Genomic DNA, 15,249 nt, shown 5'->3' on the forward strand with positions numbered 1-15,249 from the left:
ACCATGACAGATCTTATGCTCATACATGCAGCTACCTGTCAGTCACTACTGTGTGAAGCGGGAGGAGTGCTTCATCACTATGCCAAATAGTTAAATGTCCAGTGTCTTATTTAATTGCTTTTAACCGTAAGGAACGGATTTTTTTTGTGGCTAGTAGAAGGGCAGACCTGTCTGTCTCCCTTCTATGTACTATGGCTTTAGTCTGTTGACAAATCTCTATGAAACTGAGGCATTTAGGAAAGCTGGTCTCCTGATCAGAAAGCTTGTATTCTAGTCACTTCCTTTTAAAGATTTAAACAGTAAAGCCATTTGTTAATTGAAATAATACAAAATTGAGTCTTCTTTTTTGCAGGTGTTTTCATTTTAAAAGTTGTTTACCCAACAAATGTAAGATTTCATATACTCTATATGTATGAATAATGTGATCCATGCACTGCTGAAGAGCAAATGTTTGTAATTATGACCTGACAGCATTCTCCACTGGATAATTGCAGGTTTTGTAGATCATTTTACAAGTATTTTGGCTTTATCCTGTATTAGTTAACTAGCTGCAGGGAAGATTAAGAGTATTCTTGTAGGGGAAAATTTCTGGCTGCTATATTGGGTTATCTTGAAACGAAACAAACATTTTATTTGGCATGTATAAAATATCCATATATTCCTTGTGAAAGATCTCTTATTTGTGGTGTCTATATGGAACAATACCAAGGTATCGCTGTCATTTTAAACAGTATTAATTAGAAATGAGCAGATCTGATGATGAGTTTCAAATTCCCCAAATCACGCTGATTTTACAGAGAAATTCTATTTGCAGCAAATTTTTTTCTCCAAGAATTGAATTTTCCTTAATATGCTCTGTGGTCTAAAGAAATCCCAAGGCATATTAAGCACAAGATATATATAAAAAAAAAAATACTTAATACGTCACCACTCATCTAAACTGTCCCTCATACGGTCCTCTGCATCTTCTATTACCATTGCTACATGCTGAAATCTAGGGCATCTTCCTTCTAGGTCTAGACTTCTGGCCACAACTTAACAGTGTCATCCTGGGACTAGTTGCATCTAGAAGTCCTGGCCTAGAGTATGCATCCTAAGTCTAGGCCTAGGACATCACTGTGCATGCGCGCTGTAAGGTCACGACCCTACAACATGCATGCACAGACATGTCCTGGCCTCGAGTGCGCCTGCTAATCTCAAAGATCACATGCATCGGGACATCCCGGCCGAATTGTGGCTGATAGTCCCAGCTTATCATGAAAATGACCAGGGTTTCAGTGCTGAGTGGAGGTAAGAATAACCTTTTGCTAGCCCTTTTTGGTTCAACAAAGTGGCAGCCAGGCAAATGCCATTTTGCTGAATTAAAAAATAATCCACATTTTGGAGAATGCAGATTTTTGTAAAATTCGAGTAGAATTAAATTCTAAGTAAATTGGACCATCTCTAGTATTAATAGAGGGTAATATTTTTAACCGCTATGGACTCCACCATGCATTAGTTTTCTACTAATCCCCCTTTTTGGCAGCACCCTGTTTTGCCAAACCGTGCAAGCTTACTTTAATTGGAGTCTGTCAGCACAAAATGACTGTTTGAATCAAGCATGGCACTCAGTGAACCCTTGATGTTCTCAAACTGATCAGTGCAGCGTTCCACCTACTTGTTTTTCATCTATCTCTGCCCTTATTTGACTCCTATGAAGACAAGTCTGTCAGTCAAGTAAGAGGTGGGGCGAAGATAAATACAAAACACATAGGCCCCTTTTACATCAAAATGATGAAAGTTGTTGCACAAAAATTTTGCGATTTTCGTTGTATTCATGCCAGTTTCACCCAGCTCCATCAAAATGGTGAGCTTTAGAGTACTTTACTCCAGAAATCTTACTACAGTCTTTGACTGATGTAAGATTTGTGGTAAGGCGCTTACAGATGGTCAAACCACTTATCAGACCTCTTAATGAACCGGAAACGTCTGACTCCAATCCTGAAGACCGGTGTGAAAATTGGTTTTATGAATCGGGACCATAGGGTGAGAAAGTGCACTGAACTGTTTGGCCAAGCCAATGGTGCAGCAAGAGCCTGAGGTTTGTTTGAACAGTCATATTGTGCTGACACACTTTTTAAAGGGGTTGTTCAGAACGTTAACATTGATGACCTACCCTTAGGATAGGTTATCAATGTCTGATCGATGGGGGTATGACACCTGGCACCCCCATCGATCAGCTATTCCCGCTGTTGGCGGCAGTGGCCTGAATTACTCAGTTACAAAGCTGCACAGCTCCATCAACTGTATAGTGGTCGCAGGGTGGATGTGCATTACCAGCCCCAGCCACTATTCCGCCTACACTGGGAAAAGCTGATAAAAATTGATGGGCTGTCACTCAGCACCCCTGCTAAAGTCCAGGACAATCACTTTAAAGGGGTATTCTCATCTCCAAGATCCTATCCCAATATGTAGAAGGTGTAATAATATTAGCAAATACCTCCAATTATAAATGTAGTATAGTTTTTCTGATTCGCTATGTCTTTCCTCATGTGCAGGCATTCCAGGACCTAACCACTAGTAACTAGCTAACTAACTGTCACTATATCAATGATCGTAACTATCCTACATATTGGGATAGGATCTTGGAGATGAGAATACCCCTTTAAATTAGCGCTCTGGTTTACAGCCACATAAAGTCTGCTGAATTATGACCATTTTTAGTATAGTGGCATCCTGGAAGTCACCTATTTCATATGTAGGGATGGGATTGAAGATGAGGACTAAATCAAATACATGTTTTTTTGTCCTGTAAGGTCCCGACAGCAAAATTCTCTAGTAAACCATGTTAATTTTTTTTAAAAATTGAACCCATTTACAAAAAAACCGCACTTCTGGTCCTTATTTATGGTGGCATTTTTCTGTTTATTATTCAATAGCCCTGGGAACATTTTCTGCAGTGTTTGGTGATGAATGGAAGGAAAAAACTGATCGAGATTTTGTACAGGTAACCAAATTTTAAACGACTTTCCTAAAATGTTTCTATGATTTGCAACAAGAGAATTGTTGGACAACACAATTAGGAGAGCGGACAGGATGCATTGAGTTTTCGGAAACAACAAATGTGTTATAATACTACGAGCTGCTTGCATAAGATCCAATGGATATAATGAATGTCTCTTAATTTGCTCTTTACTATATAATATATCTATACAGAATAGAATTTAGTAGTGCCTCTGTAAAAGAGGAGACTGCTTTAGTAACCCATACATTATGGCTAGATGTTTGGATTGCGATTTAGTAAAATACATGTGTTTTGTTTTTTTTTGTTTATTTTCAAGTACATGTGTGGCTACCAGTATCAAGTATACTTTTGTGTGATAGATGCCGAAATTAAAAACTGATTGCATCACCCAAAATTGAAAGGAACTCCCATTTTATTTACCCTGATGGCCCCAGCAATTGCAGAGGCTGCAGAATTTAAGGGGCGGGACACCCATAGGGCACCCAGGCCTTTCATGAGGTTGTACCTGTAAAAATACGTTGTGGCTATCGGAACGTGATGAGATGAGAGGGGAGTGGAAGCTTGTGCTGAAGCCTAAAATTAGCCGTATCATCAATTTCTTTGAAAACAAAGGTTTTTTTTTTATGCTGATAATTATGACTTCAGTTCTTTCTCTATGGTGAATGTTTTTTTTATTCCCCATCTTTTAGTTCTGGAAGGATATAGTTGATGATAATGAAGTACGTGACCTCATATATGACAAATGCAGATCTCAAGGTAGGATTTTCTATTCGTCTGTACTTAATAAAACCAAGTCTACATAAACAAAATGTATTCATATTTGCAGCACAATGTTTCTTAGTAATGACCAGTTACGCATACTGTCACACTGGATTTGTATCATTGTTCATTTACCTTTTAAATACAATACAAAATTAAAAAGGTTGGCCACATATTAGGGACACATTATTTATTTATTTTTTACTTAAATGCATGTATTTTGTGCTAAAAAGCATTTTTGCATTTGGTTTTCATTACAAATTTTGCTCCATTTTTCTTTTACAGGCATTTTCTCTGCACATTCAACTGTAATTTAGTAAGTGCCCTAATTTGGCTGAGGAGCTCAGAAAAAGGCAGATAAAAAAAGTTAGAAATTTCCGTGTTAGACTGTCAGAACAAGTTCACAGACGGATTGTCCGTTAAAGAGGTCGGCCACTTTGTCTTGTTAGTGTTGCTTTCCACACACTATTTTACTATGGGAGGAACCTGATGCACTGATGTGGTCACATGTCCTCCTCCAGTAGCCATCATATGGACAGAAGTGCTGGTCAGCGTGAGGAAAGCAGCCAGGGCTGTGGAGTCGGAGTCTGTGTCCATTTTGGCGGAGTTGGTATAAAATGGACCGTCTCCTAAAATATATATAATAAATTGGGTACAGTAGTTCAATGCAGGATGTGCTGGAAATTTTTTTCATAAAATTTTGTGAAAGTTATGAAATGTCCTATAAATGTCTGTTCTATTCCTGATCTAAGGATCTCTGCTTTTAGTTGAGATGAATCTGTACAGCTGAGTTGGAGTTGGAAGTCGAGGAAAGCTGGGAGGTTTGGCTTACCAACTGCACAGCCCTGAAAGTGGCCGACCTCTTTATATCATTCTGACAGATTGTAACTCTTTTTTTTGTCTCTCTTTTACTGAGCTCCTCTCAGCGGATTTATGGCCACAGATGACATCAAAGTTGAATGTGCAGAGAAGCAAAAAGCCTGTAAAAGCAAAATGACGCAAAATTTGTAATAAAAACCAATTGCAAAAATAATTTTTAGTCTAAAATACGTGTATGTAAGTAAAATGAAATATGTTACCAAAGTTGAACAGCCCCTTAATGCAAAATCACATATATGTAGGTCGGGGAATGCAATGCCTTACTGCATTGCACTGAACGTGTTTGATTTAAACTGTAACTACATAAAACTGCACAATGGCCATTTTAATGGAAACTGCCTTCAACACCGAAAACACAGCTAGCCAGCCTGGGACCAAACAACTTTGATCACACCCGGCAATCACTGGGATTGGTCTGTCTGTATTTATAATTCTTGTATTGCTGCAATGGTACTAACCCAAGAACAAAGCTGTTTCTATCAGACACCCGCATTACTAACCCAGTAATGAAAGAAAAAAACCACAAAAAATACTTTATTTTTTATAAAGAACCACCTAGGTGAAGGAGTTAAGCATTCTGTTAAAACATTTGTTAGAAAGAAACATACCTGTGAAACACCATGTTAAGGGGTAGTTATACTATTGCAGTTGGCTTTAAATTATACAAAAAGGTTAATTTTTTATTGGAAGACAAACCGTATCTTTCAACTGGATGTAAAAGCATGATTTGAATAAGCCTGTAAACTATAGGATGCTAGGGAAGTTTTAACCAACTTCGCACCAGAGCCTGTTTTTGCCTTCGTGACCGGGCCAATTTTTTCAATTCTGACCACTGTCACTTTATGAAGTAATTACTCTGGAAAGCTTCAACAGATTCCCCTGATTCTGAGATTGTTTTTTCATGACATATTGTACTTCATGATAGTGGTAAAATTTCTTTGATATCACTTGCGTTTATTTGTGAAAAAATCGGAAATTTGGCGAAAATTTTGAAAATTTTGCAATTTTCAAACTTTGAATTTTCATGCCCTTAAATCAGAGAGATATGTCACACAAAATAGTTAATAAATAACATTTCCCACATGTCTACTTTACATCAGCACAATTTTGGAACCAAAATTTTTTTTTGTTAGGGAGCTATAAGGGTTAAAAGTTGACCAGCGATTTCTCATTTTTCCAACAAAATTTACAAAAACATTTTTTTAGGGAACACTTCATATTTGAAGTCACTTTGAGGGGTCTTTATGACAGAAAATACCCAAAAGTGACACCATTCTAAAAACTGCACCCCTCAAGGTGCTCAAAACCACATTCAAGAACTTTATTAACCCTTCAGGTGCTTCACAGGAATTTTTGGAATGTGGAAGAAAAAAATTAACATTTAACTTTTTTCACAAAAATGTTACTTTAGACCCAATTTTTTTTATTTTCACAGGGGTAGCAAGAAAAAATGGACCCCAAATTTTTTTGTGCAATTTCTCTTGAGCGAGCTGATACCCCATATGTGAGGGAAAACCACTGTTTGGGCGCACTGCAGGGTTCGGAAGGGAAGGAGCGCCATTAGACTTTTTGAATGTAAAATTTGTTTGAATAATTAGCGGATGCCATGTTGCATTTGGAGAGCCCCTGATGAGCCTAAACAGTGGAAACCCCCCACAAGTGACACCATTTTCGAAACTAGACCCCTTAGGGAACTTATCTAGATGTGTGGTGAGCACCTTGAACCCCAAGGTGCTTCACAGAAGTTTATAATATTGAGCTGTAAAAATAAAATTTTCACATTTTTCCCACAAAAACGTTTTTCATCCCTTAATTTTGCATTATCATAAGGGTAATAGGAAAAATTGCACCATGAAATTTGTTGTGCAATTTCTCCTGAACACGCTGATACCCCATATGTGGAGGCAAACCACTGTTTGGGCGCACGGCAGTGTTTGGAAGGTAAGGAGCGCCATTTGACTTTTTGAATGTAAAATTTGTTTGAATAATTAGCGGATGCCATGTTGCATTTGGGGAGCCCCTGATGTGCCTAAACAGTGGAAACCCCCCACAAGTGACACCATTTTGGAAACTAGACCCCTTAGGGAACTTATCTAGATGTGTGGTGAGCACCTTGCACCCCCAGCCGCTTCACAGAAGTTTATAATATTGAGCCGTAAAAATAAAATGTTCACATTTTTCCCACAAAAAATGTTTTTCATCCCCTAATTTTGCATTATCATAAGGGTAACAGGATAAATTGCACCATGAAATTTGTTGTGCAATTTCTCCTGAGTACGCCGATACCCCATATGTGGGGGAAAACCACTGCTTTGGTGTACGGCAGGGTTCGGAAGAGAAAGGAGCGCTATGTTGGCTGGGATAGGTTGCAGACACCATTTCACATTTGAAGAGTCACTGACATGCCGAAACAGCAGAAACCCCCACAAGTGACCCCATTTTGTAAACTACACCTCTCAAGGAATTCATCTAGGGAAGTAGTGAGTATTTTTTAATTTTTAAATTTATACCACTGGGCAGTGAAAAAAGCATAATTATATTTTTACCACAAAAAAATGTTTTACCCTCAGATTTTACATTTTCACACAGGGCAATGGGTAAAAATGGTGCCGAAATGTGTCACACAATTTCTTCTAAAAGTGGCAATACCCCATATGTGGCTGTATCGTACTGCTCAGCCATACGGCGAGATCTGGGGGGGATGGAGTGCTATTTGACAATTGGAGAACAAATTATTGTAGAATAGGCATTTGGATTTGGGAGCACAAAATTTTCTGAATTTCTTTTGGGGGGCAAGGGCCATTTCGCTCTTCCAGAGCCTTTCTGCTACCAGTAACTTGGAAGTCCCTTATATTTTTAACAGATGACGGACCTGAGTGGGGACTAGCTTTTTTGGAGGACTGAGTTGAAGCTTTTATTGGGAACATTTTACGTAACATTTATCCGGCGCTCTAGGCTGAGCACTTACATCGGGGTTTCCATCTAAATTTCCAAGTGATGTAATTCAGATGAAACCCCTGCGGGATCCATTCACTGTAATGAGGCAGCAGAGTTACTCTGGACTCCGTCTGGCCTCTGTTTAGCGGTGTCCTTTTTTTCAGAAGTGCACAAATCTGTGGCCAACCGCACTTTTATGCACGCCTAAAACAAATGACACCGTGATATCTGCCTCATTACAGGGAATCTTCCGTCATGGGTTCCGGCTGAATCACATATTTCAGAGATTTACACGGAAACTCTGGGGTAAGTGCTCAGCGCAGAGCGCAGGATAAATGTAAGGCTCTGCGCCTTACTGCGATCTTTGGGAGACATAATAAACTAATCAGTAGCAGGTGAAGAATTGGTTTTATTTATTTTTTACGCCGTTCCTAGTGTGATATAACTGATTAGATTACTTTATTCTTCGGGTCGGTGCGATTACAGAGATGCCAGATTTATATCGGGATTTTATGACTGACAGCTGTCACACACTAAAAGACGCTTTTTTTTTGCAAAATCTAGTTTTTGCATCGCCATATTTTGAGAGCTATAATTTTTCCAGATTTTGGCCGACAGAGTCGTGTGACGGCTTGTTTTTTGCGGGACGAGTTGACATTTTTATTAGTACCATTTTTGGGCACGTGACATTTTTTGATCGCTTTCTATTCCGTTTTTTGGGAGGTAAAATTAACAAAAACCAACCAGGAATTGTTTTGAGTTTTTTTTTATGCCGTTCTGCGTGTGGTAAAAGTGATCAGGCAGCGTTATTCTTCGGGTCAGTACGTTTACAGCGATACTACACTTACTGTATATTTTTTTATGTTTTGGCGCTTTTACACAATAAAACCATTTTATAGAAAAAATATTTTTTTTGCATTGCTTTATTCTGAGCGCTATAACTTTTTTATTTTTCGGCTGATGAAGCTGTATGGTGGCTTGTTTTTTACAGAACAGGATGACGTTTTCAGCGGTACCATTTTTATTTCCATTTTGCTTTTTGATCGCATTTTTTTTCCACTTTTTGTTTGGCGATATGAGAAAAAGCATAGTTTTTTGCTCCGTTTTTTATTTATTTTTATTACGGTGTGCACAGAAGGAGTTAATTAGTGTGACAGTTTTATAGCTCGGGTTGTTTCGGACACTTTGATACCAAATATGTGTACTTTTTTTATTTTTGCATAAATATATGGATTTATTGGTTTAATATTTTATTTATTTAATTTTATTTATTTTGTAATTTTTTTTTAACAGTTTAAAAACATTTTTTTTAACTTTTTTTTACATTTTTACTTAGTCCCTGTATGGGACATTAATTTTTATTTTTCTGATCACTGATCTCATGTAATGTAATAGACATGTATTACATTTCATGAGATCTTCCCCCAGCTGCAGGCTGAGCCAGGCAGGACACCATATATGGCAGATCTGGAGGCGGTCATGTGACCTCCAGCTGCCATAGCAACGTCAGGTCCTGGAAGGTATAAGGGGGCCGTCGGAGAGGTAAGTGGACGACCCCCTCTCCTCCTGCTGTCTTCTATATGCCGTGATCACTATAGATCGCGGCATATAGAAGACAGCGAAGGGTTAACATCACTGGGACCTGATCCAATCAGGTCCCGATTACGTTCCCTGTCAGAGCTATCGCTCTGCACCACTCCCGCAGAACTTGCAGGACCCTGGGGGTCCTGATCGCTGCGGGACCACCCACCGTTTTTAAACGTCCGCGCTGCACAGAGCCCGGGCAGCGCGGACGTTTATCTACTGTGGGCGGTCGGGAAGCGGTTAAATAACTCCTTCATGAACTTACATTTTTTTTGTTTGTTGTTTTTGCGCTTTCGTTTCTCCCTTCCTTCTTTTTCCAAGAGCTATAACTTTAATATTTTTCTGTCCCCTTAGCCGTACGAGGGCTTGTTTTTTACAGGATGAGTTGTACTTTTGAATGACATCATCCATTTTATCATGTGATGCACTGAAAGTGGGGGGGTGGCTTTATTTTTTGCGCCAGAGCTGATTTTTTTTATCGATGCCATTTTGGGATAGATACAACGTTTTGATCGCCTTTTATTGCAATGGCCGAAAAAAACATAATTCTGGCGTTTTGTTTTTTTTATTTATTTTAACTTTATTAAATAGTACCCTCGGGAGACTTGAATCTGCAATCATCTGATTGCTTTTGCTATACATTGTACTTCAGCACTACTATGTATTGCAGAAATAACAATCTCCTATGAACTGTGTCAAGGAGTATTGTAATGACAGGCACGGGGGTATTCAGCAGACTCCCAACTGTCATGGCAACCTATTGGCGCCCCTCGATCACGTAACATTGGCGCCCATTAGTGGGATGAATGATGTGCTTCAGTCCGGCGTGTGTTAAATCTCACTGTCAGGGATTGATAGCAGGATTTAACTGGTTAACAGCCACTGGGGGAGCTCTGTGCCATCCATGTGGCATGTACCGGAATAGAATGCAAAATAGACATTTAAAGATTTTTCGAGATGTGCAGATAGATAGATAGATGGTAAATAGATGATAGATATCCGTGAAATATATGATTCGTGCCTTGTGTGTGTAGCTTACTGTACATGTATTAACCAAATCAATAAATGAAGAAAATTAAGTGGGGTCCCTTCCCCACATTTTTTTGTAACCAGCAAAGGTAAAGCAGACAGCTGTGAGCTGATATGATCAGGCTGGGAAGATCTATTGTACTGTTTTTCTTTTCCAATAAAAAAAATGAGCCTTGAAAATTGACACAAAATTGATGAATTTTGTACAATTTATGCCAATTGCAATAGTATAACCACCCCTTAGCATGCTTTTTCACAGGTATGTTTTTTTGTATGGTGAATGTTTTGACACAATTCTTACCTCCTGCACATAGCTGCTTCTTTACTGCTTCTAATTGTCTGACAATAATATGTTTCTATTTGTACATGTAATTTCTTTCTACACTAGTTTATATTTTGTTTTGCAGAAGGTACATCTCCAGAGTCCTTATGGGACTCATTATTTCACCCTCCTAGAAAGCTGGGCATTAATGATATTGAAGGACAACGTGTTCTCCAGATAGCAGTAATTTTGCGGAATCTTTCCTTTGAAGAAAGCAACGTTAAACTTCTGGCAGCTAATCGGACATGTCTCCGCTTCTTGTTACTGTCTGCTCATAGTCACTTTATTTCTCTCCGACAACTCGGGCTTGATACCTTGGGGAATATAGCAGCAGAGGTAAGATGTGTGTATGTGGGGCAGATATGTACATATAATAACGTGTAATACTTTTTTACTTTTTGATGCTGTTTCTTCTTTATTTTTACCCACAATTGAGTTCTTCATGGGCACAGCATAAAAGTTTATATTCACTGTTATAAATATAGGTTAGATTTTACTATCGGTGGCATTTTAAACTATTACTGATTCAATGTGAAAGAATTATTTTACTTATTCTACCTAGAATATTGGCATTCTCTGTGCTTCAGTGTTTTGGTGAGGGATGTTGTTCATTTCTTACCCTTTAGAATCACCCTGTGCAAAAGCCAACAGTTTGCATGACTTAAGGTTTTCTTGCCTGCAACAAATGGAGCTTTCATTTATTCATATTGCTCATATTGCAAAGTATGCTACCTAAGTGCAGCCTTAATGCTGTGAACAATTAAAAATAATATAAATGTAAGGATATTCTTTATTTTTTAAGTGACTTGATGTCTAACGTAAATGGTCAACAATGACCACACTGTGACTTATACTATAGATACATAAGAAAACAATAACAAGCTTAGCAAGAATAACAATTTAAGCCTGGTATAGATGTATAGTTTTGCTTGATGAAAGTGCATACAGAAGAGAAGTGCTGATGTAAATATGTGGCCACAAACATTAGAAGATTGCTGACAGTTTTATGTATATGGGGCATGCCTGATATGATCTCACAGGGTATAAGTCACAGGCCGAGTTGTCTGGCAGCAGATTTTTTTCCCCTCTCCCCGTTGAGGACACATGATGCTAAGTATAGCCCATGTGTATGGGGGTCAGGAGGAATAACCGTTGGCCCGAACCAACAGCCGTCTGAAGTGTATGGCCACTCTTAGTTCAATGGCCGCAATGTAGTAACTTATTCCTAGAAACGTGTGTAAGAATCATCAGAAAGCAAGGGTGAATACTGAAATAACAGCACCACTGGTCACAAGCATGGTGAACCTTTTTGTGTGTGTATAATAATTATAATGATATTAGCTGCTGTGATATTCGTTGAAAGGCATTTCTATTTGGTCTATGCAGCAGAACAACCCCTTTTATTTGTCTTTCCTCTACAGCTTCAGTTAGATCCTGTTGATTTCAAAACCACTCACCTAATGTTCCACACCATAACCAAATGCCTAATGTCACGGGATAGATTTTTAAAAATGAGAGGTAAACCTTTTAATCATACTTATTTGTTATAACTTATGTTATTTGATGTGTCTAAGACTTTTTTTTTTTTCTTCACAAGGCATGGAAATCTTAGGTAATTTATGTAAGGCTGAAGATAATGGAGTTCTTATATGTGAGTATGTGGATCAGGACAGCTACAAGGAAATCATGTGTCATCTTACTCTCCCGGATGTACTACTTGTAATCTCCACTCTTGAGGTGCTCTACATGCTTACAGAACTGGGAGAAGTAGCTTGTGTGAAGATAGCAAATGTAGAGCGAAGCATAGGTAAAATATGTCTACATTTTATATGGTTATATATGCTAGTGTGCATTATGTTACATAAAACAAAGTTCACGCATAAGAAAGAAAATGTGGTGCTTCACTAGATCAAAATTGGTACAGTGGTAGCTTGCTTTTATGCAGTGAATACTATATTTTGATGGTAAATTCTGCTTGTATGGTCATAAATTTCAATATTGTAGTCTTTTTTTTTTTGTAGATACATTGGTGTGTCTTATTTCTATGGACATCCAAATGTTTGGACCTGATGCTCTAACAGCAGTGAAGCTTATTGAACATCAGAGCTCTAGTCATCAAGTGGTTTCTGAGATTCGTCCTCAAGCAGTAGAGCATGTTAACCCTTCTGTTAATGCTAACCCTGCTCCAGGTTAGAATTGAATATTTTACCTTTTTGTGTAAGGTGGTAATTAGTTTGATTTTATAAAGGTCTTATTTCAAACTTAAGCATATAATTAGGTTAAGTCTTCATATATGTTCTGATATGTGGCATCCATTTAGTTCTATAAACTCATTCTGTATAGCATACCACATCTGCTTATTATAAAGACATCACACTTAGTGGTCCAGGACTTGTAGGACTACTGTGCTGTAAGTAGACACTTTATACAGATAATGCATCATTTTGTTATTTTTTCAGCTTCCAGACCAGTTAATGCACATGCTGTGCCACCTCCTGGTATTGTGGAAATAGACAGTGAAAAGTTTGGATGTCAATGGTGAGTGCAAGCCCTCTGTAAAAATGCAGTGTATCATAGAATCATAGAATGGTAGAGTTGGAGGGGACCTCCTGGGTCATCGTGTCCAACCCCCTGCTCAAAGCAGGATTCACTAAACCATCTCAGACAGATGTCTGTACTGCCTCTGTTTGAAGACGTCCATTGAAGGGGAACTCACCACCTCTCGTGGCAGCCTGTTCTACTCATTGATCACCCTATGTTACTGGTGTTAAGTCAATTCAGTGCAATGTAGGGCTGAAAAATCTTAAATTTGTTTTTAATTACTTAAATATATGTATTTTGGGCTAAATACCATTTGTGTTAAGCTACGTCCCCACTATCCGTATTTGGTCAGTATTTTTTCTCAGGAGTGGGAGCCAAAAGCAGGTGAGGAACAATCAGAGAAAAGGTATAATAGAAACAAGTCACCAATTCTGCATTTATCACCCACTCCCGGTTCTGGCTCCCACTCCTGAGAAAAAATACTGACCAAATACTGATAGTGGGGCCGTGGCCTAATACTGTCTATTGCTGTCTGCAGAGTGGGTTAACTGAGTATTAATTGTCCACCTGCTATTATGATCTGACAGGGAGATTATTTTTTTTTTTTTTTCTGATCCCCTCTCAGGTGATTTATGACCACATCAAAGGGAAACAGAGCCTGTAAGAAAATTGGTGCAACATTTTTAATGAAACCTGATTTGCAAATATGATTGTAGCCGCAAATGCATGCATTTAAATAAAAAAAAAATTGTCCCTAAAGGTGGACAATCCCTTTAAATATCAGTCAGCCATTTTGTTTATACCATAGCAAAGGTTCTCAGTCTATATGGCTGCAAAAAATGTGTTGGGTTTTTGATAAATCTGGTAACCTTAGTCCTAGGCGACACAAACTTTGTGTAGGCTACTGATAAATCTGGTAACCTTAGTCCTAGGCGACACAAACTTTGTGTAGGCTACTGCTATAGCTGCAGTCCAAAGCAATCCATTAAGTAGTATTCAATTGGGTGGATTGCAGCTGCCACTAAATAGTTAAAAATCAATCCAAAGCACTACAAAAAGTTTCATTGTAGCCCAGGCCTAGGCCACGGCCCCTCTATCAGTATTCGGTCAGTATTTTTTCTCAGGAGTGGGAGCCAAAACCAGGTGAGGAACAAGCCGAGAAAAGGTAGAATAGAAACAAGTCACCAATTCTGCATTTATCACCCACTCCTGGTTTTTGCTCCCACTCCTGAGAAAAAATACTGACCAAATACTGATAGTGGGGCCGTGGCCTTAGTCTGTGTGCCCACGATGTGTTTTTTAAGCGTTTCCGCAGCGGCAAAAACGCTTAAAAAACGCACGGTAGAAGGCCTGCCATGTCCCCCAATGATAATCCACATGTGCTGTGCACATGCTGTGGAAATTTCCGCTGCGGATTATCATTGCAGAAAAAAAACGCAGCACTACCAATTATTTTGCGGAAGTACTGCGTTTTCACCGCCAATGACTTGCATTAGACCGCATGGATTACGCATCACTGTATATGTAGATGCGCATTCCATGCGTTCTAATGTGCGGATGGTACCCAGGTCTAGAGAAGAGGAGACTCTCCTCCGGACCCGGGTACCATAGAAAACTGTAAAAAAAAAAAAAAAAAAAAAAAAAAAAGAATAAAATAAAAAATAAATATTATACTTACCTTCTGGCGGCCCGCGGTGCGCTCCTCTTTGCTTGCCGGCAGTTCGCGATGTACTGAAGGACCTGCTCTGACATCAAGAGACATGTGACGGGTCACGCGACGCTGACGTCGGCAGGTCCTTCAGTCTACCTCTGCCGGCAGCCGGGACGGTGAAGCAAGACAGCGCGGGCCATCGGAGGGTAAGTATATATTTATTTTTTGATTTTTTTGACTTTCTCCCGGGTCACACTACTATATATTCATGCCGGTTGCATGGATTTATATAGTGTGACCAAGTTGACAAGCACTTTCCAAGTGATGCTAAAATCGCTTGGAAAGCGCTTGTCAATCCGCATGCGGAAATGCAAGTGAAGAACACTTCACATCCGCATGTCCCTGGCAGGAAAACGCATGTACAATCCACATGTACAATCCGCATGCGTTTTTTTCTGCCAGGGAGATGCAGAAACGCTCAGGAAAAAATCCGGAGCATTTCTGCATCGTGGGCACATAGCCTTAGTGTGAATTCTTTGAAGT

At 39.0% G+C, this 15,249-nt stretch overlaps 1 protein-coding gene across 4 annotated transcripts in view; it reads left to right on the forward strand.

Annotated features, from left to right (window-relative positions):
* Window positions 1-15,249, forward strand: part of ARID2 (AT-rich interaction domain 2) — a 111,233-nt gene that overhangs the window by 66,657 nt on the left and 29,327 nt on the right. For all 4 annotated transcript variants that reach the window (XM_073651839.1, XM_073651841.1, XM_073651840.1 and 1 more), the window contains exons 6-12: window positions 2,919-2,986; window positions 3,694-3,760; window positions 10,600-10,850; window positions 11,936-12,032; window positions 12,112-12,321; window positions 12,536-12,703; window positions 12,974-13,052. In XM_073651839.1, coding sequence (XP_073507940.1) covers window positions 2,919-2,986; window positions 3,694-3,760; window positions 10,600-10,850; window positions 11,936-12,032; window positions 12,112-12,321; window positions 12,536-12,703; window positions 12,974-13,052 — 940 coding nt within the window. The remainder of the gene's footprint in view (window positions 1-2,918; window positions 2,987-3,693; window positions 3,761-10,599; window positions 10,851-11,935; window positions 12,033-12,111; window positions 12,322-12,535; window positions 12,704-12,973; window positions 13,053-15,249) is intronic.

This window comes from Phyllobates terribilis, unplaced genomic scaffold (assembly GCF_046119375.1).
Source record: "Phyllobates terribilis strain yellow unplaced genomic scaffold, ASM4611937v1 Scaffold_11__3_contigs__length_659146591, whole genome shotgun sequence".
Classification (NCBI taxonomy): Eukaryota; Metazoa; Chordata; class Amphibia; order Anura; family Dendrobatidae; genus Phyllobates; species Phyllobates terribilis.